The sequence below is a fragment of the Dendrobates tinctorius genome, unplaced genomic scaffold (assembly GCF_039654945.1).
Source record: "Dendrobates tinctorius isolate UK_male_01 unplaced genomic scaffold, ASM3965494v1 ptg000406l, whole genome shotgun sequence".
In the NCBI taxonomy this organism is placed as follows: Eukaryota; Metazoa; Chordata; class Amphibia; order Anura; family Dendrobatidae; genus Dendrobates; species Dendrobates tinctorius.
Window position 1 is genome coordinate 232039 of NW_027362071.1, and position 24350 is coordinate 256388.

A 24350-nucleotide genomic window follows, 5' to 3' on the forward strand; every position below is an offset into this window, starting at 1 on the left:
TGTTCATTTTTCTTAGATTTTTTTTTCTTTACGATAAAATACTAATCACTTTCGATACGTGGTGTACCGAAGGTGTATTTGTTTACTTCAAGGGTGGTTTCTTCAGATCTACCTGGCTTTGGCGCTGACCGCAGCAAGCAATGGGCATATTGCTTCTTGACCTGGTAGCTGAGTCAGGCTGATCGTTCATTCCTAGGGAGGCTTTCTCATCGGGTCACATCCTTCGTTTATGCAGTATATATATTATGTTTTAGACCAGGTATGAACACTACAAGTCTCAGCATGTTAAGGTTCTGAGCACTTGGTAATGAAGCCAATGATCTCCTTACTGCAGACATTAGCAGGGAAGAAGCCCATTCACTGACCGAAAATCATCACTTTAAGATAAAAAGTATGTTAAAAACTGAAGTCGATGTGTATTTGTATGTCACCAGTTTGAGGATCTGCACCACCCAGGGCAGATCAATCACAGTGATGCCACCCTGTACGAGCCTGGTCATTCCTCCCATGCCTTCAGCAGTGACGGCTCAGGTCTATTTCCGTCCCCGCTAAGTCCTCCGGCCTCCATGTACATGAGCCGTGATTCATCAGAAGTTTTCCTGTGACCGGCATCGTGAGCTGTCACTTCACACCGCTATGTTTAGAGCAGGTGTGAGGTTGAGAGTGAGTTTTGGAAGGTATGAAAGATCGCACTCTTGGATACCAGAATGTGTAGGAAAGAAGGAGCCCACCAAGGTTCAAGGTGTTGTATTTCAGGGAATCCCTAGAGAGCAGGTTATCTCCGGGCCGGCCCTTCCCTATGCCCCTTTTCTTTTAAGGAATTTAGGAGTATTGGTTACTCTGACCTCTCACTGTTAGATTAGATACTTGTTTTATTTTAGCGTTTGGAAACCATATTGCACTGTTCTTTCCTTGTGGCTCATACTAAGTGAAATGGTTATTGATTGCTATCTTTCCACCCAACCAGTATTGCATGTTCTGCCCATGATCTAAGATTAACCCCCACAATAATCCATAAGACTCTCTTCATGTTGCACCAGTGCTCTGGAATGTGCTACCCCTGACAAGCAGACTCCTTTCCAACAGGCCTTCATAAAAGAGTCATCCTCTACTGTTATATTGATGACCTATCTTACTGATGGGTCATCAGATTAGTGGATGTCCGACACTGATCATCTAGTTACAGCTCTGACAACTGGGTGTAAACACTGTACAAAGCCGACTCGGTACAGCTCCATACACCATGTAGTGGCCGTTCTCCAGTACTGCAGCTCAGCTCTCCACCTCAATAGGAACTGAGGTACAGTACACAAGCTGATGAGTGGGGGTGCCGAGGGTCTCTCACCCCCCCCCCCACCAATATGATCTTCTAATGGTTCCTATCATAATAGGTCATAAATATATAAGTTATGGACATATCCTTGTTTAAGTGAACGTGTCATCAAAAAATACCTGTTGGGTTTTTTCTACTTGTTTTTATATTAAAGAAAAATTTTGATATTTAGCAATTTTCACTTTTGCCACACAGCTTAAAGAAGCCCTGCTCCTCCTCCCATGAAAGTTTTTATCCTCTTAATATATTGCAGTCATCATATTATACAGCACTGGTTACTTACAATTGCTCATTACGCCTTTCTACCCAGATAATACTGCTCTTCTCTGGTCTATGTAGAAGCAGGAAGTCTCTTGTCCCTGCATTTATCACCCCCTTCTTCACCTCCTGACCCAGCTGCTCTCTCCTCCCTCCTGCCATAGATATTTGCAGTGACTCATGACTCATGTAGGAAAAATTCACCTCCTGTTTCTACATAAAGCTTAAAAAGATTCAGCTGGAAAAGAAAATTATCTGTGTAGAAAGGCAAAATGAGCAATTGTAAGTACACAGTGCTTTATAATATGATGACTGTAATATATTAAGAGGATAACATTTTGATGGGAGGAGAAGTGTTTCTTTAAAGGGATTTTCCACTTTCTGAAATCCATGGGTCCTTCTTATCTGAATTAGTTGGTCACTCTGATGTCTGACGTTCCGTATTCATGCCCTGTAAGGTGCTGCACAATACTCTGGCATCGCATACAGTTTCATATTTTTCAATGCAATCATCATGGCAGGGCAAACCCGAACCTCCCGTGGTTCTTCTGAACCCATCTGGGGTTCCGTGTGATTTGGGCTTAGTGGAGGTCTTGGTATGGCAGCCATAATTGTGATCACATTGTGTGAGCCCATCCGCCAGTGACAAGATGGGGGGACAGCGTCTGGCCCCTAGGGGGTCTAAAAGTCCTCTGTGTGACCGGATCTGCAGTACACTTACGGGACCACCACGTTGTTCGCGGTCTATGGGAGCAGTGCTCAAGTGTGTTCACCACCGTACCGGCATGCGTAACCTGCAGCGCTCTTTACCCGGACAGGACCACCGATATCCTGACCGATCCCGATGCTCCTCAGTATAATGCAGTGGGGTCCTTTGGGCCGGGCACATTGCAGCGCTGGTTTATCATGCTGACCCCTTTTGTACTCCCAGGTTTTATCCTCTTTTGAGCACACGCTCATTTTTTGACCATTCATGGATCTGTGTTTCATCCAAAGTAACTCGAGGCTGATGTTTTGTTTTATTCTTCATTGTGAAGTTGGAAGAAGTCTGAAAGCTCATCTGACATCACTCCAGAGATCAGTGTGATCTGTACAAAGCATGATCCGCGCCCCTGACGGCTGCTTTAGGGTCTTTACTGGCCGATCACAACATTTGGATCGTTGCCCCATAATGTGAGCTTTGTGACTATTTCCTCTCTGGGTGGCTTGTACAGTAGTGGCCAGGATTTTTCCCCAGCCCCTGTGAATGGGGTGGGCTCTGTCCCTGCGTTATATAAGGGCATGGAATGTGCCCCTCCGTCCTGTAGATCGCAGCTCTCAGCTCAGCAACTTCTCTTCTCTTTCACAGACAAACTCATCGAGGTCGAGCATCGGACTAAAGGCGAGCAGGAGTCCCAGCATCTGAAAGGTACGGTGAGGGGAGTAGTGGAGCGACTCTGCTGCATCTCGTGTTACCCTGCATGCTAGAAATTACAGCTCTTGTGAAACTACGTGCCTCAGACTGTGAAGGCATGCTGAGATTTGTAGTTTCACAAAAGCTGAAATGTTGCACCATGCTGATCCCCCAGCCTAGTCTATCTGTATAAGCTGCAATATCCATAATTGTATGCTCGGCAAGTGGCTCTCCGGCTGCCACCACGGCACCACATCTCCTACCAGCTGTAGGGGCATGCTGGGAATTGTAGTTTTCACCATCGCCGGAGCACTACTTTTTTCGTTTCAGTAGTTTGTGTCTGGGATTCCTGGGTTGTTGTAATTTTATTTCCTATATCACTGTGACAGTGGGCCCCTGGTACCCTCGGGGCAGCGGCCAAGATAAAAGCGCCAATGGGAGCAGGGAGTGCCAACAAGCCACTGTGTTGGCCAAGATATTTAGATAGATGGCTGGATAAGCAACGTGAACCTTGGCTTTGGGCAATAGGAAGCAAAACTATGTCTCTGCTCCCCAGGCTATATATATTATATTTAATATATTTTAGATTTAATATTATATTTTATGTCGTATATTATATCTTATATTGTATATTATATTTTATATTGTATTTTTAGATTTTTGGTTTGTTTTATGTTTTACTATTTTATATTTAATGTTTTATTTCATTAAATTTTATATAGATATATGTATATATATTTGCAATTATCGTATAGTCGTCCTCAGCACTGCAGCTGCTGCACATTCAGATACAATTACATGTGGTCTATTTTGGGCCGGCCCCATATGTTAGGTGGATTGTCGGTGTGAAATGACGCCATAGCCTCTACTTTCATACTTATTTCCAGCACTCAATGGGTGAAGCTCGGGGGCAGCAGTGCGAGTATTGGCACTGTTGGGAGCGTTGGCATCGCCTCCTCTCTTTATCTCGCTCCTCCTTCCACATCTCATTCCTCAGCGTTTACGGCGCCAGTGATTTTTTCCATAAATGGGTCTGCGGGATCTGCCCGTGCACCCGGCTGATAAGTGCCAGTGTTTGTAGCTCGTCGGCCATTAGTGCTCGCTGTGATACTGGACACGATTTCTTGCGTTTCTAGTGGACCGCTCACTGATTCTGTTGTGGAACCAAAGCACATTCACCTCTAGTTTTTCCTTTTTCTTTTGCTTTAGTTGGGGGTATATAGCAGGAGGTGAAAGCCTCCAACACTCCACTTTATATTCATACAGCATTGTAAAAAGAAATAAAAAACATATTGGAGAATGAAAAAAAAAAAAAAAATATATATATATATATAATTTTTTTTTTTTTTTTTTAACCTGGGTCCATCTGAGTATAAAATTTCTTAGTACTATCTGTTGGCTTAGAAGTTGAAGAAAATAAAAATCCATCCCAAAACGTGTTACAAAGAAGCCGTTTTTCAATACACTGGATATGAAAGAATATTCACGTAAAGTAGCTTTTACAAAAATATAGGAAGTAACAATGTAACTAAAAGGTGGTAAGCACAGCAGTGTTAACTTTTTGGTGGGTTTCTGAGTATTGAACAGAGTACCCAATTGTTAACCCCCACCCCCCCGCCACATTTTGAGTACAGAATTATTACATGGCACTAGCCAGGGCTGTGGAGTCGGTAAGCCAAACCTGCGACTCCGACTCCTCAATTTCCCTTACACCGACTCCAACTCCACGACTCCGACTCCGACTCCCACACATATTGCTTATATTTAAGTGAAAAATTTATTGTAGTACAATGTGAACCTCAGACATTTAATCATTTTTATGATCCAATAATCAAGATATTTAGATAGAACAGAATATATATTGGTGTACTACCCGGTTTTCATTCTTTTTGGTACAGATACGATATGGATAGACAGATATGGATAAATGGATAGATAGAGCAGACTTCTAATCTGCTTTTGCTATTGAAAACATTATCTATTAGCTCAAAAACCTTTCAGGTGATGCAGTTTTTTAAAAAGATGATCAGCTTTTGCAGCTGAAAAACGTATCCTCAAAAAACACAGGAAAAACGCTGTGTGTGAATGTAGCCTTAGATCAGGAATAGAACAGTCATTTATAGGACATTTCATAACTTTCCCAAATTCCTATGAAAAAATATTCAGCACATTCTGCATTGAACTACTGTACCCAATTTATTATATATTTTAGGAGTCTGAGTCGGTCCATTTTATACCGACTCCAACTCCGACTCCGACTCCACCAAAATGAGCTCCGACTCCGACTCCACGACTCCGACTCCGACTCCACAGCCCTGGCACTAGCACTTGTGAATAATGAAGTGACCCAATTATTTGTCCATGAGAGATTAAGGCTGCTACGTAGCAAAGAATAATTAATCTGAGGGGCTGCAGTTTCCCTTTCAATTGAGTCTGTCAGCAGTTTTTGCTCTGTAATCAGAGAGCAGCATGATGAGACTGACAGCCTGATTCCACTGATGTATCACTTCTTGGATTGCTGGGTGCAGTTTTGATACAATCCTGGTTTTTGCCTCTGTAGATCCTGCAGTAGATCCTGCAGCAGATCCTGTAGATCCTGCAGCATGAATTCTGAGGTGTGTAACCACGCCCACAGCACTGATTGGCTTTTTCCTGTGGACACTGTCAACAAGCTGCCAATGAGTGGTGGGGGCGGTATTACACAAATTGGCTGGATTGTCCAGCACGTGAAACCTAGTCCTGCAGTGATACTCTCCTGCTGATAAAACACTGATTGTATTGAAACTACACTTAATAATCGCGGTCTATGAATGCAAAGTAAAAGCCAAGTTGTAGACTGGACGTTCGCAGTCACACGCAACATCTGACAAAACACCCTTTAGGTTTGTAGTTTTGCGAGTATAAAGTTGCAGATTCCCATCATTAGATGTGACATTGTGATATTTTTGCACCGTGGCCCCTGTGTAGCCCTAAGTGTTAGACTCCTGAACGACAATGACCTTATTTCTATCGGTTTGATCCCTTGATTTTGAAGCCATTATTCATGTCCGTCAGCGCCACAAGGTCTCCTGATGATTTCACACTGGGGACTATCATATCTGTCTAATTTTTTCCGCAATTTCTTTCCTGCTGTTAGGGAGTCCTGCAGAAGTGAAGGATTCAGATTTATCGGACACGCTCAGTCCTAGCAAGGAGAAAAGCAGCGACGACACTACAGGTAATGGCCCACACTATGTCTGTCTCACAGCTGATACATTGCTACGTTTCCGCATGGCACCATACTGTGGTTTGTGCGCTTCAGATTTTTCATTTTTGGACCAATACAAGTGCCATTTGCATGATTTTTTAGTCCTTCACGTGGCACAGGGTGTCTGCTCAGGTGGATTAGCTGCTCCGAGTTCTGCCATACTTGAAGTAAAAATTAAAATTTGTGCTCTTTGGGGGGAAAACAAAAAAAATTCACAAATTTTCTTTTTTGTTTTTACCTTATAGACGGCCAAATGGATGAACAAGAGCTGAATGAACCACTTAATAAAGTTATATTAAAAGGTGAGCTGGGTTTCGGTAAATATTTTGCACTAGAAGTATAAGTAAGGACACTAGCGTCCAAGGGGGATAGGTGCTGCTGACAGAAAAATGGGTCCTGTGTGGCAAACCCAGAGTGTAAGATGATCAAATACAAACTGGATACTGTGGCGTTAAACAGCTAGTGGACGGACGTCGGGGTTGGGGGGCGACGCGCAGTGATAAATATATCAATAAGAATTGCACGTATAAAGTAATGCTCAGATAATCCCTTCAAAAATCATGGTAATTCAAATTTATACACAGGTACTTATGATCAGTGCCACTCTATAAATAAAAGAAACAACAATTTGTGGGGTTTATGCTAACACTGCAAACCTAGTGTTTGGGCTATAGAGCTTAGTAACTTAATAACATAGTTAGCATGGCCAAAAAAAGACATTTGTCCATCCAGTTCAGCCTATATTCTCGTCAGAATAAATCCCCAGATCTACGTCCTTCTAAAGAACCTAATAACTGTAAGATTCAATATTGTTACGCTCCAGGAAGACATCCAGGCCTCTCTTGAACTGAGTTCGCCATCACCACCTCCTCAGGCAGGGAATTCCAGATTCTCGCTGCCCTAACAGTAAAGAATCCTCTTCTGTGTTGGTGGAAAAACTTTCTCCTCCAGACGCAGAGAATGCCCCCTTGTGACTGTCACCTTCCTTGGTATAACCGGATCCTCGGAGAGATATTTGTATTTTCCCCTTATATACTTATACATAGTTATTAGATCGCGCCTCAGTTGCCTTTTTTTTTAGACTAAATAATCCTAATTTTGCTAATCTCTCTGGGTATTGTAGTTCCCCCATCCCCTTTATTAATTTTGTTGCCCTCCTTTGTACCCGCTCTGGTTCCATTATATCCTTCCTGAGCACCGGTGCCCAAAACTGTACACAGTACTCCATGTGCGGTCTAACCAGGGATTTGTACAGAGGCAGTATAATGCTCTCATCATGTGTGTGCAGACCTCTTTTAATGCACCCCATGATCCTGTTTGCCTTGGCAGTCGCTGCCTGGCACTGGCTGCTCCAGGTAAGTTTATCATAAACTAGGGTCCCCAAAAATCAAGTCTGTCTGGTTCTAGAAACCCAATCCAGAGATCGCATATCAACATCATGCGGGGTAGACTAGGAAACATGCGAATTGATCTACTCAGTTAATCAGTCGAAAAGCTATGGGAACATATACGTAGTCAGCAGGATTTAAACCTGCGCAGGGAAATTCCACAACTAAATAGCTTGGATATACAAAATAAATAATTCCGTAATGGCTATTAAAAAAAGTCACTTTATAATGCTACAAATAGTTACCACCACAGACCGAGCATTTCCGCCAACAATCAGTCATGTGAAAAATAAAAGTAGTAACAAAAAGAAGACCTGGAGTTTGCAGATTCTAGTGTCATTGTTGTAGTTCACTGATATTTGGGGGTGATCCTTGTACCTCTGAGTGCTTTTATGTGCACTGGTGTCCACTTTATTTAGCAAAGCATTTAGTTGCACAGACTTATTACATTTTCCGGAGGACTCGCAGCTTCTTGCTGCACTACGTCCATTTTAAATTACATGCAGGATCCCTACAGCTGACACCAGTGCACACAGGAGCCCTCAGAGGTGCAAATGTAACCCTCATTCTCCAGTGAACTGCTCCAAGGAGGCTAGATCACAAGCTGCAGGGCTTCTGTTTTACTCCTTTCTGTTTCACATGCATATTTAGTAGCTGAAATGCTCGGTCTGCGGTGGTAACTATTTGTAGCATTATAAACTGACACTTTAATAGAAAGAAATTAGTGAATTAATTACTCTGTATGTAAGATCTATATCCCAAACATTAGATTTGTGGTTAGCAGAAACACCACAAATTGTTGTTTTTTCTAATTATTGTATCATAAATACCGTGATTTTGGAAGGGGTTATCTTGGCATAACGTTATACATGCAATTCTTATTGATTATATTTATAATTGCACGTCTTCTCCCTTCCTCCTCCACCCCCCCCCCCGTACATCCACTAGCTGTTTAGCACGACAGTATCCCGTTTGTATATGAATATATTGCACGGTTTGGTTTTTACTGACTTTTCCTGCACGTTCAACTTTGATGTGGTCATGAATCAGCCGAGACAAGCTCAGGAAAAGACCTGTAATTCGCTGTTAGGCCATCATCGTGGACTCTCTGCCAGATTCTCAGTTGACTCATTCTGCAGCCAGCAATAGAATGTGCAGCACAGAGCCCCTAGAAGGCAAACACTGCCAAATTTTTAATGAAACCGAATTACAAAAATGATTTTTAGCCCCAATTACATGCATTTAAGAGAGGAGGATAACGCCTTTTGTTTTGCGCCATTTAGATTGCTAGGATTACATATTTGCAAGCGTATTTACTTTGAAATCCTGTAAACTACAATAATACTGACCATCTGGAAGTGTACATTACCTGTCTTCTGTGAATAAGTCATGTAATCCTCTGCGACTTCCTCCAGATGAGCTGCATACTGTCCAGTCTGGCTCTAATGATGCAAAGCAGGACCTGCAGCAGCTGCGAAAAGAGCTGTCGGAGGCGCAGGATATTGCAAAGTCCAGCAGGCAGAAATGCTCAGAACTTCAAGGTAACGTTTGTGTTCTGGAGTCTTGGGTGCATGTTCTGGGAAAAAAAACTCCTCTGCATAGACATGGGCAATTTTCACGTATTCCTTTGTGTGTAGTTATAGATCTTTTACTTTTGACGCTTTGTCTGCAGCACTTCTAGAAGAAGAGCGGAAATCCAGTAGAAAACAAGCGGAAGAGTCTACCAAGCAGATTCAGCACCTCCAAGGTACCCGCCGCACCATAACCCTAATACCAGACCTGCAGCGGGCTTTATCGTACAACACTTATTTGTAGGTCATGATCCCAAAATGCAATTAACCTGCAGATATAGGCTTAATCTGGAAACCGATAGCGATACAATGCTGTCTGGCCTCAGTACTGAAATTTTGACCATCCGGATAAAATTAACTTTATTCCTCCCGGGAGCCACCTTCTCTCAGTCATAGAGGCATGCACAAACCTGCTTCAGTCATCACTCATAGCATTGTGAGTGGCAGCTGTAAACATGTTCCAGCACTTTGATTGACAGTTCGCTCTGTAACTGTGCTTTGATTGACAGTTCGCTCTGTAACGGTGCTTTGATTGACAGTTCACTCTCTGCCGTTTCACGGCAAAGTCAGCTGTCACTGAAAGTCCCAGAGTGTATGGAGGACGCTCCTTGCATGCATCTAGGACTGTGAGCTGGTGGCTCACTGGAGGAGCAAAGATAGCTTTCTGTAAGATTGGGCATCAATGGAATGCATTTTACATGCAGATTAACTCAATATCTGTAGGTTAATGGTGTTTGGGTATCTTTTAAGGCCGAATTTTTGCCTAACAAAATCTTCTGCAACTTTTTAAACATTTCATCCTGTAACCTCTTTACTGAAGAATTAAAGGGTTTTGAAGAATGGGGAAATGCATTACTCATTTTTCTCAGGTCCAGTGCTGAGGCTCTGTAGCTGCCTTGGGGGTCTCGTGGTCTGCAGCACTCACGTCACATAGATAGCACTACCGTCAATGACTGAGCTCATGCCGTCTACTCGGGCAGGGCAAATGAGGTGGTGACTGTTGCAGAGCTGCAGAGTCTGTTCTGAGACTCGATTCTGGGAATGGCGAGTAAAACATAAATTATATATAATGAAAAAATTATTATAAATTGTGTGTGTATGTATATATAAATAAATATGTGTGTGTATATATGTGTGTGTATATATATATATATATATATATATATATATATATATACACACACATCTATATATCTATATAAAAATGAATGTATCTGTGTATCGGCCACGCCCACTCCACATAGCCCCACCCAATCACTAAGCATCTTTCATTTCATCAGAGCTGTTTAAAAGAAGCTGAGCTGTGATTGGTTGCTATAAGCAAGTTTTCCCACTCCATAACACCTCAGCATACACTGACCAGGTGGGAGAAATCTAGCATCCCTGGGAACATAAGCTCCTAGCCATTGTCTACCCCCCAAGAAAGGAGCAGAGAGCTCATGACAGAAATGGATCCCCCCTCGTGCCCATATATCCATCACACATCCTCCATCCCATAGGCACATCTTCCCTCTTAAAGGGATCATTGGTATGGAAGTTAGGGTAAATCCCTCAGCGCTCTGATACTGACCCCAGGCCTCTCAAAGGGATCAATGGTATGGAAGTTAGGGCAAATCCCTCAGCGCTCTGGTTCTGACCCCAGGCCCCTCTTAAAGGGATCCCCGGTATGGAAGTGAGGGCAAATCCACTCTGTGCTCTGATTCTGTCCCCAGGCCCCTCTTAAAGGGATTCCTGGTATGGAAGTGAGGGAAAATCAACTCTGTGCTTTGGTACGGACCCCAGGCCCTCTTAAAGGGATCCACAGTATGGAAGTGAGGGCAAATCCACTCTGCGCTCTGATTCTGACCCCAGGCCCCTCTTAAAGGGATCCCCGGTATGGAAGTTAGGGCAAATCCACTCTGTGCTTTGGTACTGACCCCAGGCCTCTCTTAAAGGGATCCCCGGTATGGAAGTTAAGGCAAATCCCTCATCGCTCTGATTCTGACCCCAGGCTTCTATTAAAGGGATCATTGGCATGGAAGTCAGGGCAAATCCATCCAGCACTCTGGTTCTGACCCCAGGCCTCTCTTAAAGGGATCCCTGGTATGGAAGTTAGGACCCTTCCACTTAGCGCTCTGGTTCTGATCCCAGGCTGATGGGATGATGTGGCATATTAGGGTTAGTAGTCAGGTAGCTCTGGCTGACGGGATGATGTGGTGGCTCTAGCTGACGGGATGATGTGGGATATTAGGGGTAGTGGTCTGATGGCTCTGGCTGACGGGATGATGTGGTGGCTCTGGCTGACGGGATGATGTGGGATATTAGGAGTAGTAGTCTGGTGGCTCTGGCTGACGGGATGATGTGGGATATTAGGGCTAGTAGTCCAGTGGCTCTGGCTGATGGGATGGTGTGGGATATTAGGGGTAGTAGTCCAGTGGCTCTGATGGGATGATGTGGGATATTAGGGGTAGTTGTCTAGTGGCTCTGGCTGACGGGATGATGTGGGATATTAGTGATAGTAGACCCGTGGCTCTGGCTGACGGGATGATGTGGGATATTAGGGGTAGTAGTCTGGTGGCTCTGGCTGACGGGATGATGTGGGATATTAGGGCTAGTAGTCCAGTGGCTCTGGCTGATGGGATGGTGTGGGATATTAGGGGTAGAAGTCCAGTGGCTCTGACGGGATGATGTGGGATATTAGGGGTAGTTGTCTAGTGGCTCTGGCTGACGGGATGATGTGGGATATTAGTGATAGTAGTCTGGTGGCTCTGGCTGACGGGATGATGTGGGATATTAGGGGTAGTAGTCTGGTGGCTCTGGCTGACGGGATGATGTGGGATATTAGGGGTAGTCTGGTGGCTCTGGCTGACGGGATGATGTGGGATATTAGTAGTCTGGTGGCTCTGGCTGACGGGATGATGAGGGATATTAGGAGGAGTAGTCTGGTGTCTCTGGCTGACGGGATGATGTGGGATATTGGGGGTAGTAGTCTTGTGGCTCTGGCTGACGGGATGATGTGGGATATTAGGGGTAGTAGTCTGGCGGCTCTGGCTGACGGGATGATGTGGGATATTAGGGGTAGTAGTCTGGTGGCTCTGGCTGACAGGATGATGTGGGATATTAGGGGTAGTAGTCTGGTGGCTCTGGCTGACGGGATGATGTGGGATATTAGGGCTAGTAGTCCGGTGGCTCTGACATGATTATGTGGGATATTAGGGGTAGTTGTCAGATGGCTTTGGCTGACGGGATGATGTGGGATATTACGGGTAGTAGTCCAGTGGCTCTGATGGGATGATGTGGGATATTAGGGGTAGTAGTCCAGTGGCTCTGACGGGATGATGTGGGATATTAGGGGTAGTAGTCTGGCGGCTCTGGCTGATGGGATGATGTGGAATATTAGGGGTAGTAGTCTGGCGGCTCTGGCTGATGGGATGATGTGGAATATTAGGGGTAGTAGTCTGGCGGCTCTGGCTGACGGGATGATGTGGGATATTAGGGGTAGTAGTCTGGCGGCTCTGGCTGATGGGATGATGTGGGATATTAGTAGTCTGGTGGCTCTGGCTGGCGGGATGATGTGGGATATTAGGGGTAGTAGTCTGGTGGCTCTGGCTGATGGGACGATGTGGGATATTAGGGGTAGTAGTCCGGTGGCTCTGGTTGATGGGATGATGTGGGATATTAGTAGTCTGGTGGCTCTGGCTGGCGGGATGATGTGGGATATTAGGGGTAGTAGTCTGGTGGCTCTGGCTGATGGGGAGATGTGGGATATTAGGGCTAGTAGTCTGGTGGCTCTGACAGGATGATGTGGGATATTAGGGGTAGTTGTCTAGTGGCTCTTGCTGACGGGATGATGTGGGATACTATAGTGAATGTAACTATGCGGAGTGGGTGGGGCTCTATACTCAGAGATACTTTATATTTTATAACCACCTTACTATAATATAATACTATTATACTATAATACAACATTAGCACAAATGTACAACACAGGTCAAAGTAACATAAACGTGTAATTATGTAACCATTGCAGTATAAACAAAGAGCTCCGGTCTTAACCCTCTCCCACCCAGGGCACACCCCCAACCTTTATTTGACTGGTATAACCACCTTTTTATTGAGAGAACTAATCAGTGTATTTTTGGTTCTTGCTGGCAATGTTTCACTTTTGAAGGGGGTTAAAGGGGTTGTACGGGCTTTTCACATAATCTCAGTACATATCTGGGCTGCAGAATTAGGACAATAAGTAATTTACTTTCTGTCACTAGTTTGCACGGTTTTCTAGATATTCTGAACAGAACGTCCAAGGGGGGTGTGTTATGACATTGAAATGAGAATTAGTTGTAACCTCCTACTCTACTCCAAACATGCCCTCTATAGCAACAACCCCACCCTCCATAGCTACAGGCCCTCCCCGTCCACATGAAGAAGCCCTCATCACACAGTAACAAATCCTCCCCCTCTAGCAGCCTCAGTGCAGAGAGCTGCTCCTCCCCCAGACACACGCTGAACAGTGTTCTATGGAAACTGAAACTAGTGAGGAGGAGGGAAAATCGTCCTGTATTCTGGGACACTCCATGATTACAGTACATAGCTCATTATCAGTAATTCCTTCCCTCACTGTCCAAGGCTGCTGGCAGCAGTGAGAACAGACTGTGATGGCCAGTGATGGGGGTCTGCAGCTTCTAATCTGCACAGGGGATGGCAGTCACTGATGTTATCTGTTCTGTGACAAAGCCTCTGCTATGTGAATGAGACAGCTCTGTGTCACTGATGTCTTCACACAGCAGCAGATTTGGTACAGTGTATGTCTGAGCACTGTGTCTCTAATGACACAAATACTGATGGGAGCAGCCTGTCCAATCAGCAGCTGTAACAGTGTGAAGTGTTGGGGGGTGTATGTATGTATTGTGCTGCTTTCACAAATACAGGATCACTGCTGTTCTTTCCAATGCTGGAATGATGATAAACATGAGTGCTGGTGCAGTTTACTGACAGCCCATGAGTGGGCAGTGGGTGGTGCTGGTCACTGGAGCTTGCTGGGAGTTTGGTGGAGCTTCGCACATACGCTGCGTTATGTATTGTAATCATGGAGTGTCCCAAATACAGGACGATTTTCCCTCCTCACTAGTTTCACTTTCCATAGATCACTGTTCAGCGTGTGTCTGGGGGAGGAGCTGCTGGGGTGGTCTGCTCTCCGCAGTGAGGCTGCTAGAGGGGGAGGATTTGTTACTTTGTCATGAGGGCTTCATGTGGATGGGGAGGGCCTGTAGCTATAGAGGGCATGTTTGGAATAGAGTAGGAGGTTACGACTAGTTCTCATTTCAATGCCATAACCCACCCCCCCCTTGGACGTTCTGTTCAGAATATCTAGAAAACCGTGCAAGCTAGTGACAGAAAGTAAATTACTTATTGTCATAATTCTGCAGCCCAGATACAGTGGGGGAAAAAAAGTATTTAGTCAGTCAGCAATAGTGCAAGTTCCACCACTTAAAAAGATGAGAGGCGTCTGTAATTTACATCATAGGTAGACCTCAACTATGGGAGACAAACTGAGAAAAAAAAATCCAGAAAATCACATTGTCTGTTTTTTTTTCATTTTATTTGCATATTATGGTGGAAAATAAGTATTTGGTCAGAAACAAGCAATCAAGATTTCTGGCTCTCGCAGACCTGTAACTTCTTCTTTAAGAGTCTCCTCTTTCCTCCACTCATTACCTGTAGTAATGGCACCTGTTTAAACTTATCAGTATAAAAAGACATCTGTGCACACCCTCAAACAGTCTGACTCCAAACTCCACTATGGTGAAGACCAAAGAGCTGTCAAAGGACACCAGAAACAAAATTGTAGCCCTGCACCAGGCTGGGAAGACTGAATCTGCAATAGCCAACCAGCTTGGAGTGAAGAAATCAACTGTGGGAGCAATAATTAGAAAATGGAAGACATACAAGACCACTGATAATCTCCCTCGATCTGGTGCTCCACGCAAAATCCCACCCCGTGGGGTCAGAATGATCACAAGAACGGTGAGCAGAAATCCCAGAACCACGCTGGGGGACCTAGTGAATGAACTGCAGAGAGCTGGGACCAATGTAACATGGCCTACCATAAGTAACACACTACGCCACCATGGACTCAGATCCTGCAGTGCCAGACGTGTCCCACTGCTTAAGCCTGTACATGTCCGGGCCCGTCTGAAGTTTGCTAGAGAGCATTTGGATGATCCAGAGGAGTTTTGGGAGAATGTCCTATGGTCTGATGAAACCAAACTGGAACTGTTTGGTAGAAACACAACTTGTCGTGTTTGGAGGAAAAAGAATACCGAGTTGCATCCATCAAACACCATACCTACTGTAAAGCATGGTGGTGGAAACATCATGCTTTGGGGCTGTTTCTCTGCAAAGGGGCCAGGACGACTGATCCGGGTACATGAAAGAATGAATGGGGCCATGTATCGTGAGATTTTGAGTGCAAACCTCCTTCCATCAGCAAGGGCATTGAAGATGAAACGTGGCTGGGTCTTTCAACATGACAATGATCCAAAGCACACCGCCAGGGCAACGAAGGAGTGGCTTCGTAAGAAGCATTTCAAGGTCCTGGAGTGGCCTAGCCAGTCTCCAGATCTCAACCCTATAGAAAACCTTTGGAGGGAGTTGAAAGTCCGTGTTGCCAAGCGAAAAGCCAAAAACATCACTGCTCTAGAGGAGATCTGCATGGAGGAATGGGCCAACATACCAACAACAGTGTGTGGCAACCTTGTGAAGACTTACAGAAAACGTTTGACCTCTGTCATTGCCAACAAAGGATATATCACAAAGTATTGAGATGAAATTTTGTTTCTGACCAAATACTTATTTTCCACCATAATATGCAAATAAAATGAAAAAAAAACAGACAATGTGATTTTCTGGATTTTTTTTTTCTCAGTTTGTCTCCCATAGTTGAGGTCTACCTATGATGTAAATTACAGATGCCTCTCATCTCTTTAAGTGGTGGAACTTGCACTATTGCTGACTGACTAAATACTTTTTTGCCCCACTGTATGTACTGATATTATGTGAAAAGCCCGGACAACCCCTTTAAATGGTAAATAAATCTTTTCCCATTCTGACTTCACATCAGTAGCTGCCATATTGTATGTATGGAAAGACAAATTATTTTTTATATATATATTTTTTTTTTTCCCCAGCTCAATTGCACAGGTTGCAGGAAGAGATTGAAATCTTACGTGAAGAAAAAGAAAATGATATCTCTAGTACCCGGGAAGAGCTGATGAATGCGCAGGAAGAGATCGCCATCCTGAAACACGTCTCTGATCAAGTCGCTACTGAAAGAGAAGGAGAAATAGCAGAACTTCAGGGAGAGTTACAGGAAGTGCGGTTTGAGCTTGAGCATTGGCGTAAAACAGCCAAACAGTACGAGGCAGAAATAGTCAACCTACAGGCCAATTTCCAGGCCCAGTGCAAAGATCGTGAGGACCAGCAAGTGTCCGAGTCAGTAAGATTGAAAGGTCAGTAGTGTGCTAGCCACCAAAATTCATTGTCACAGCAGATAACGCTATTAACCTTCAAGATATAGGGTTAATCTGCAGGTTAATAGGGTTAGAAAGTTGCCCGGCTGCTGTACTGAAAATGTGGTTATCTGGAGAAAATCGACTTTATTCCTTATATGAGCCGCCGACTTTCAGTCGTGCATACATACATGACTGAAAGCTGGCGGCTTCTGCGAATAATAATAAAGTTGATTTTCTCCTGTGAGCTGTGCTTTTAGTACGGCGTCTGGGCACCTTTCTAATCCTATAAACATGCAGATTAACCCTATATCTGCAGGATCATAGCATTATCTGACATGACATAATTTTACACTTCCTCAGTATTCAAGATCTCTGCTTGCGGTCATTAAATGAGGACGTTAGAGTATGTCTACGTCAATGATGCACAGGTGCCCAGGCCTTTTATGGCTTTTAGAGCAGTGTCTCATAATGCACCTGTGTGTCCCGTCACAAGACCGAGACAAATTCTGATCCAGTGGAAGAAAACTATTTCTGTTCCTAATGACTGCATGCCAAGATCTTGAGAACTGTAATGAATTGGTAGTTTCTGAAATAATTTGCGGGTATCGTCGTCATTGTTTGTTATAACATCTATATTATAATGGCTCGTTATACCACCTAACCATGCTCCATCTTCACAGCTGAAATGGAGGATCTTCGAAAAAGTGTCACTTCTCTGGAGGCAGAGTGCTCCTCTCTGCAGAAAGAGAACGCTGCTTTGACTGGACAGTGCCAGAGGATTGAGAGTGAGCTGCACAGGTAAGGAAAGTTTTTAGAAGATTGTTGCTGAGAACCAATTAAAGCTCAATCTAGCTCCTGGCACGTGTTGAACGTCTCCATAAGCCCAATTCACCCTCCATTGCCCTCCAGTACTAAATTTGTAATTTCGTGGTAGGATATGGGCACTGTAAATTTGCTTGTCGTAGTCCTCCCTCTGTGGACTGTCACTAGTGGAGCAAAGTGATTTTCAGTCCAAGCTTTTTTTTTTACCATTTTCTTTTTTCTCCCAGTTCTCAGAAGCAGTCTCAAAGCCTCTCAAATAATCTCACCGTCTTGGAAAGTTCCCGAAAGGAACTTGAAAGTCAGGTGGGATCTATGAAAGAACAGAGTCAGCGAGAGGTGACCAACTTGAAAGTTCAGCTCAAAGAGGCCGAGAAGCGCGTCCTCAACATTCAGCAGGAGGTAAGTTTAAAGGGGTTCTCTTTATAAATTCATCCCTTGTTCACAGGATACGTTATAGATACATGATCGCTGGGGGTCCGATAATCAAGACCAGCATAGACTGTAACAACAGAGCACCTGATGGGTGGCTTCAGGCTCTATTCACTTTCCTGAGCCTAACAGAGATGATGTTTGAACCCAGAAGTCATACTATTGTCAGCTATTTCTCTATCGCCTTATTGGGGGACACAGAAACCATGGGTGTATGCTGCTGCCACTAGGAGGCTGACACTATGCAGAAAAAAAGTTAGCTCCTTCTCCGCAGTGTACACCCCTCCGACAGGAAGTAGGATGTTCAGTTTAGCTTAGTGTCAGTAGGAGGTGGACACGGGTCTTTCATTAGACCCCTATCTACCTCAATGTGCGTCGTTCCTTTTCAGGTACAGAAGGGATACAGAGTGAATAGTCACATCTGTACTCCCACAAGAGACTAGGAGTACGGCGTGTACTGGCACCCCGTATCCTCTTACGTCTAGCCGGCAGGACCCAGACCCCTAGCACAGAAGTGTGCTTAGGTGAGGCAGACCCGGTCCTGGCCCTTCGTCTCCCACCTACTCGCCCACCACAGCCTGTTTGTTGGATGAGACGTGACGTCCTGAAACCTTTTTCCGGACGTCGGACACCACAGGGAGAAAAGGTACCATTTTTTCCTAGGAAAGAACTTCGCATAAGAAGATGGGATAAAGAAGAGGAAACCCCTTTTAGTCTTGGCCCGCTTAATCGGGCCTAGTCCTCCCCTCATCTGGCCGCTCTCCTGCCGCACATGTGAAGAGCTCATCTCCTGCCGGCAGATCACTTCAGGCTTCCCCCAGCTCGTACCCTATTCAGCAGAATAGGTGATGGTGGGCAGCAGCCAGCTCCCCTCAGCGCGGGGCTCATGCCCCGCCGCTTCCCCCCGCACCTGACCTTTCCAGTAGGATTCAGGGGATAGCTCCAGGTTTTTCGGGCCTCCGCGCCCCCCCCCCCCCCCCCCCCTTCGTCGGCGGTCTCCTGTGTCTAATCTAGGCCCCGGCTTCAGTTGCGGCCTAGTCTTTGGTAGCTCCGCCCCCCGTTCTCGTATCTGGCGGGCTTTTTTCCCGCCCGTCTCTCTTCAGTAGTGATGGGTAAAATGCGTTTTTTTGGTGAGCCGGCTCTTTTGGATCGGCACACCAAAAAGAGCCGGCTCTTTTGGCTCTGAAAACGGCTCTTCATTTCCTATTACCTTTGGCTTTAAATTTGAAGCCAAATTCTGGTATGTGTTAACCCATGATTGTATACCTTTTAGTAAAAATCTACACATGTGCCAATTTATAACATAAAACAGAATAGTTTCCAGAATAACCAGATTTTATATTTGCTGTAAAAACTTTAACAAACACAAAATGAACATGCAAAATAGCAACAAGATCCTAATTATCAGTGCCACATTTTAAAGCTACCTTCACACTTCGCAAGTTCGCTGTGGGCTGTCTGCTGCAAACAGTCTGCAGCAAAACTGCAGTGTCACATGTCGCATCTGCATCCAGGCGGATTTAGATAAGGAATTTGTGCCGTTGTGGGTCGGGCGGTGACAGCACGGAGCTGTGCGATCGGTCCCGGGAGGCCAATCACGGAGTTCTGTGCGCATGTCATGCGTGCGCACAGAACTGCCTGTCGCATCTCCGGCCCCGCCCCCTGAGGCAGGGGCATAAGAGAAAATGCAGCGCTGGAGCCGGGAAAGGTAAGAATTGAGCCTACCCCTTTAAACCTGATAATTTCCAAAATAACAGCGTGTGTTAACTTAAAAACAATCACAAGAGGGCAAGGAATGCTTGTCACAGATTGGAGGGGGGCGGGGCTGTGAGTCAGTGCTATGTGCGGCAGCAGGAGGAGCATGCATTCTTTCTCAGTCTCCTGGATAAGATCAGAGTGACTACTGCCGGAAGGGGCGGGGCAAGAGGGGACTGACTGTGGAACGTGAACTGGCAAAGAGCCGTTTAAATTTCAATTGGCTCCCTGCCAGGAGCCGGCTCATATGATTCACTATAAAGAGCCGGCTCTTAGAGCCGGCTCCTTCGGGAGCTACCCATCACTACTCTTCAGCTCCCGGCGCAAACTCCGCCCTATGTCCGGCTACCTTGCGGCGCACAGAGAAGACACATCGCCGCCATCTTCCTGCTGTAATGATTCCTGCCTGCGCCCTGAGTCCACGGTTAGATCCGCCCCCGCTCGGGCTGTGCAGAGTGGAGGTCTGGACAGCGCCCCTCTTCTAATGTGGGTAGCTGGGGGCCCTGTGCGGCCATATGGGGGTGAGCGCACCGATAATGATTTCTGCCTGCGGGCAGCGCGGGCCTTGTCACCGCAAGTCCCTTACAGTAAAATTTAAGCAGCCCCACGCTATCGGCAGGTCCAGAGATGTGGCAGATTATCCTACGTTGGTATTGGCTCCTCTGCTATGCGTTATAGTGATAGTCTCTCGGGTATTAGATCCTGTAGAGCACAACAGTAATTGGCGTAATAAGTTCTCCTGGGCCGTACAATCAATAGTGGCTCTAGCCCAGTTACTCACGTAATGATATTCCGGAGCCTTACAGTCCCTGATGTAATAGTACTCTGCAGTCGTAATACTACTCTGCAGCCATACAGTCACATAATGGTACTTTGCAGCCGCACAGTTACTGACGTATTGATACTCAGAAGCGTTACAGGCACAGACGTAATAGTATTCTGCAGCCATTCAGTCACGTAATGGTTCTCTGCAGCCGAACAGTTACTGATGTAATGATACTTGGGAGCGTTACAGTCTCTGACGTAATAGTGCTCTGCAGCCATACAGTCTCGTATTGGTACTTTGCAGCCGCAGAGTTACTGACATATTGGTACTCAGGAGCGTTACATGCACAGACGTAATAGTACTCTGCAGCCATTCAGTCACGTAATGGTTCTCTGCAGCCGAACAGTTACTGATGTAATAATACTTGGGAGCGTTACAGTCTCTGACGTAATAGTGCTCTGCAACCTTACAGTCTCGTATTGGTACTTTGCAGCCGCAGAGTTACTGACGTATTGGTACTCAGGAGCGTTACATGCACAGACGTAATAGTACTCTGCAGCCATTCAGTCACGTAATGGTTCTCTGCAGCCGAACAGTTACTGATGTAATGATACTTGGGAGCGTTACAGTCTCTGACGTAATAGTGCTCTGCAGCCATACAGTCTCGTATTGGTACTTTGCAGCCGCAGAGTTACTGACGTATTGGTACTCAGGAGCGTTACATGCACAGACGTAATAGTACTCTGCAGCCATTCAGTCACGTAATGGTTCTCTGCAGCCGAACAGTTACTGATGTAATGATACTCGGGAGCGTTACAGTCACTGACGTAATAGTACTCTGCAGCCATACAGTCTCGCAATGGTACTCTGCAGTCGCACAGTTTGACGGAAATGGTACTCTGAGCCGTATAGTCACAGGCTTAAGAGTACCCTGGAGCCGCACAGTCACTGACGTAATAGTACCCTGGTGCCGTACAGTCACAGACGTAAGGGTAATATGAAACCGTACAGTGCTCTGAAGCCGTTCAGTCACTGTCTTATTAGTTACCTATAACCGGTAATAATCTACAGCAGTGCAATCCTGGTTCAATAATAATCCAGAGCCGTACATTCACTGGAATGATAGGCAGACACACATAGGGATGCTGGTGCCCCGGCATAACAACTGCGTCCATATCCCCTGCACCCAGGCATTAGTCCTTCATTTTCCTGCCCTCCGGACGTTGACTTTGCTCTGCTCTAAGCAGTATAAAGGCCTGCCTCTACCCCTTCACGTCTGCTGTTTGGGCCGGACTTTCAGCTTCATACAAGTCCGTGTTACCCTGCAATTGTCTGCTGTGCGTCAGTGTAGTAAGATGCTGACCACAACCAGCAGATCCAGAGGTTGCGACCAAGGCGCACAACAGAGAGTAGAGTTTAGTCTCCCTCTGATTCTAGGCCTACTGTTCTACAGTCAAAAGAACGGACTGGTCAAGTTATACCTCAGGACAGTCTTCGTGGTGCGGCACACTACACGTATTACTGTTATTCTGCCTAATGTCGTCAGGTATTCAGGCCTAGACCGCATCCCAGAGGCTGTGATTCTGCCTAATGTCGTCAGGTATTCAGACCATCACGCAACAAAAATTGGCTCTTTCCTATACCTTTGTTCGGGTTCTCTCTCAAGATAATAGGGGCAGATTGCAGCTGGGTGCTATCCGCTACCAAGGCTTCAGACGCACCATCTACCAGGTACAGTGGTTGAAAGTGCTGTGCTTCAGGGGAGACGTGGCTTCGCTGACCGCTGCAGTGGTACTGGTGTTCTGTACCATATTCAGGTAAGTCAGACGCTCCAGCCTTCAGGTTCTTCGCGTCCCATTGCAGCAGTGTTCGGTTCCTATCGAGCACATGCATACACCTCTTCCAGACGTGTTTGTTCGATACTTGCCGTCTTTCCGGTAACTCAACCATACCCGAGGTTGATCGGCTACACCGGTCCGGCTCTTCTGTCCTATTGTCAGGTGAGTCAAAGGCGCCTTCTCTCGCGCCCCTCAGGGTCTTTTACAACTTCTGCCTAAGCTCCCGTCTAATCACCACTCGGGAAGGTGACGGTATGTATTACTTCTGGTGGACTTAAGCTGCGGTACAGACCGCTTTCAGGTGAGTCAAGGACACCTGTCATCTACATATTCCATAGCCTATAACATCTGTGGGTTGTTATCAGTTAAAATTTAGGCCCTACCGCGTACAGGCGGAGCGGATCTCGGCAGCAGCATAAGTAGATACTCCACCTTCAGATAGGTTAGACACTCTTGTGTCCGGTACGGATCGTCGCAGTTTACTGCGGCATGCTTTGGACTCTAAGTGTGAATTGCTCCGCAGGAGTTTTGTCCACACGTTCTGATTATTCTTTTCCTAACTACTCAATTGGTCAGTTTACAGTACTATCCGCAGGCCATCTTTACTGCCTGGTGTGTTATACTTATTAATGATTGGCCAATAGTACCTTTTAGGGTCTGGTATATACTGAGGGCCTTGAGCTACCACAATACTTGAGCCCCTTATTGTCGATACTTACCTATCCTTTTTTACAGACACCCGGATAAAACCTACCGCAGCTCAGAGATGGGACTTCCAACCGTGACGGGAACAAGTATCCCACCTCAGACAGGAAGGGGATCTGACTCTGCGCAAGCATCGGACAGGGTAGAAACCTGATCCAGTCCGGGATCTAATAGAGAATCTAGTGATAACGAGTTTCTCCCTTCCGCTGGAACCGTATCCTTTCACTGTTATTCTCTGGTGCGTGTTATCCTAGACTCCGCAAACGGGTCTACGCACTGCAATTCCTTCCCGGTTCCAGAGGACCAAGCATGGATTTGGTCATTTACATCGTCAGACGGATTCATCTTCCTTTCATCAGCCTAGTTGTCTTCTAGTGTATAAGTGATCTACCTAGAGCAAGCTTTCTTTGCAGTTGACATACTCCATATTTTTTTCAGGGACTTTCCTTGCTACACTGTTCATTTTTTTCTTTTGATCTCAGTCTGCAGAACTGACTTCAGCCGTTTCTAAACAAAGGGACTCCTCAATACATCTTTTCATTCCGGAGAGTTTCGCAGAGTTCACTACGTCTGCGACTACAAGCCCTCCGGTTCCAGTTACCTCCACTACGGGTCTTCCTCCCCTAGACGGGCATCCCTCAGGGATACCAACGGCAAGCTCACACAGCAGTTGCCAAGCTCAACCTTGGAAGCACCCGCCGCTATATCTTAGCCCCGTCTCCACCGGGTTGCAAAGTTCTATATTCGAGTGGCCGAGTTTGCTCATCAGAGCATTCTCTCTGGAGACCGGTTGGAAGAATTGACCGTTCTCTCTGTCCAAAAACCTTTTTTCTTGCATTGAGGACATGGTTTTACACCTTCCCGAGTCCATCAGACTCGTTCCCATGTAAGGATCCTTTTTTGGCTTACGGTTTCACAAACGAAATTATCCCCAAAGATGTCCCTCGCCAACTTACCGTTCCTTCGGTTTGGCTCCTCCAGACCAAATGTTTAAGTAGGCCTCCAGAAGGGTGAGCTGACCCCTTTCCTCGTGCTAACCTCGTTGTTCTGCAGTGCATTTCCTCAACATGGCTCGCTGAGGATCTAGGATTGAGTCCATCCTTGTTTTTTGGTCAGGAAAATACTTCTGCGTTCAGCATTCGCCTTCTGAGAAACGCAAGATTTTTACTTTGCTCCATGAAACCTTTATCCAGGCCCTGATTTATTCAGAACTTCGGAAATTTCGGTTTTGTTTGTTTTTCAAAACAGACAGGTTCATTATCTTCTTGTTCATTTGGTAGCCTTCCCTTTCAGACTTTCAACTACTCCTGAGGTCTCAGAGAGTTTGTAGCAGCTGTGGTGTGCTTCCGGTGGAT

General features: G+C 45.7%; 1 protein-coding gene and 1 long non-coding RNA gene across 6 annotated transcripts in view; both read left to right on the forward strand.

Annotated features, from left to right (window-relative positions):
• Window positions 1-24350, forward strand: part of SLMAP (sarcolemma associated protein) — a 129147-nt gene that overhangs the window by 89272 nt on the left and 15525 nt on the right. For all 5 annotated transcript variants that reach the window (XM_073563927.1, XM_073563925.1, XM_073563924.1 and 2 more), the window contains 8 exons: window positions 2940-2999; window positions 6121-6201; window positions 6477-6533; window positions 9035-9160; window positions 9292-9366; window positions 16357-16677; window positions 17361-17478; window positions 17730-17901. In XM_073563927.1, the coding sequence (XP_073420028.1) occupies window positions 2940-2999; window positions 6121-6201; window positions 6477-6533; window positions 9035-9160; window positions 9292-9366; window positions 16357-16677; window positions 17361-17478; window positions 17730-17901 (1010 nt within the window). The remainder of the gene's footprint in view (window positions 1-2939; window positions 3000-6120; window positions 6202-6476; window positions 6534-9034; window positions 9161-9291; window positions 9367-16356; window positions 16678-17360; window positions 17479-17729; window positions 17902-24350) is intronic.
• Window positions 19059-24199, forward strand: LOC141076459 (uncharacterized). The gene is made up of 2 exons (XR_012227490.1): window positions 19059-23209; window positions 23478-24199. It is a non-coding gene; the product is annotated as an uncharacterized lncRNA (long non-coding RNA).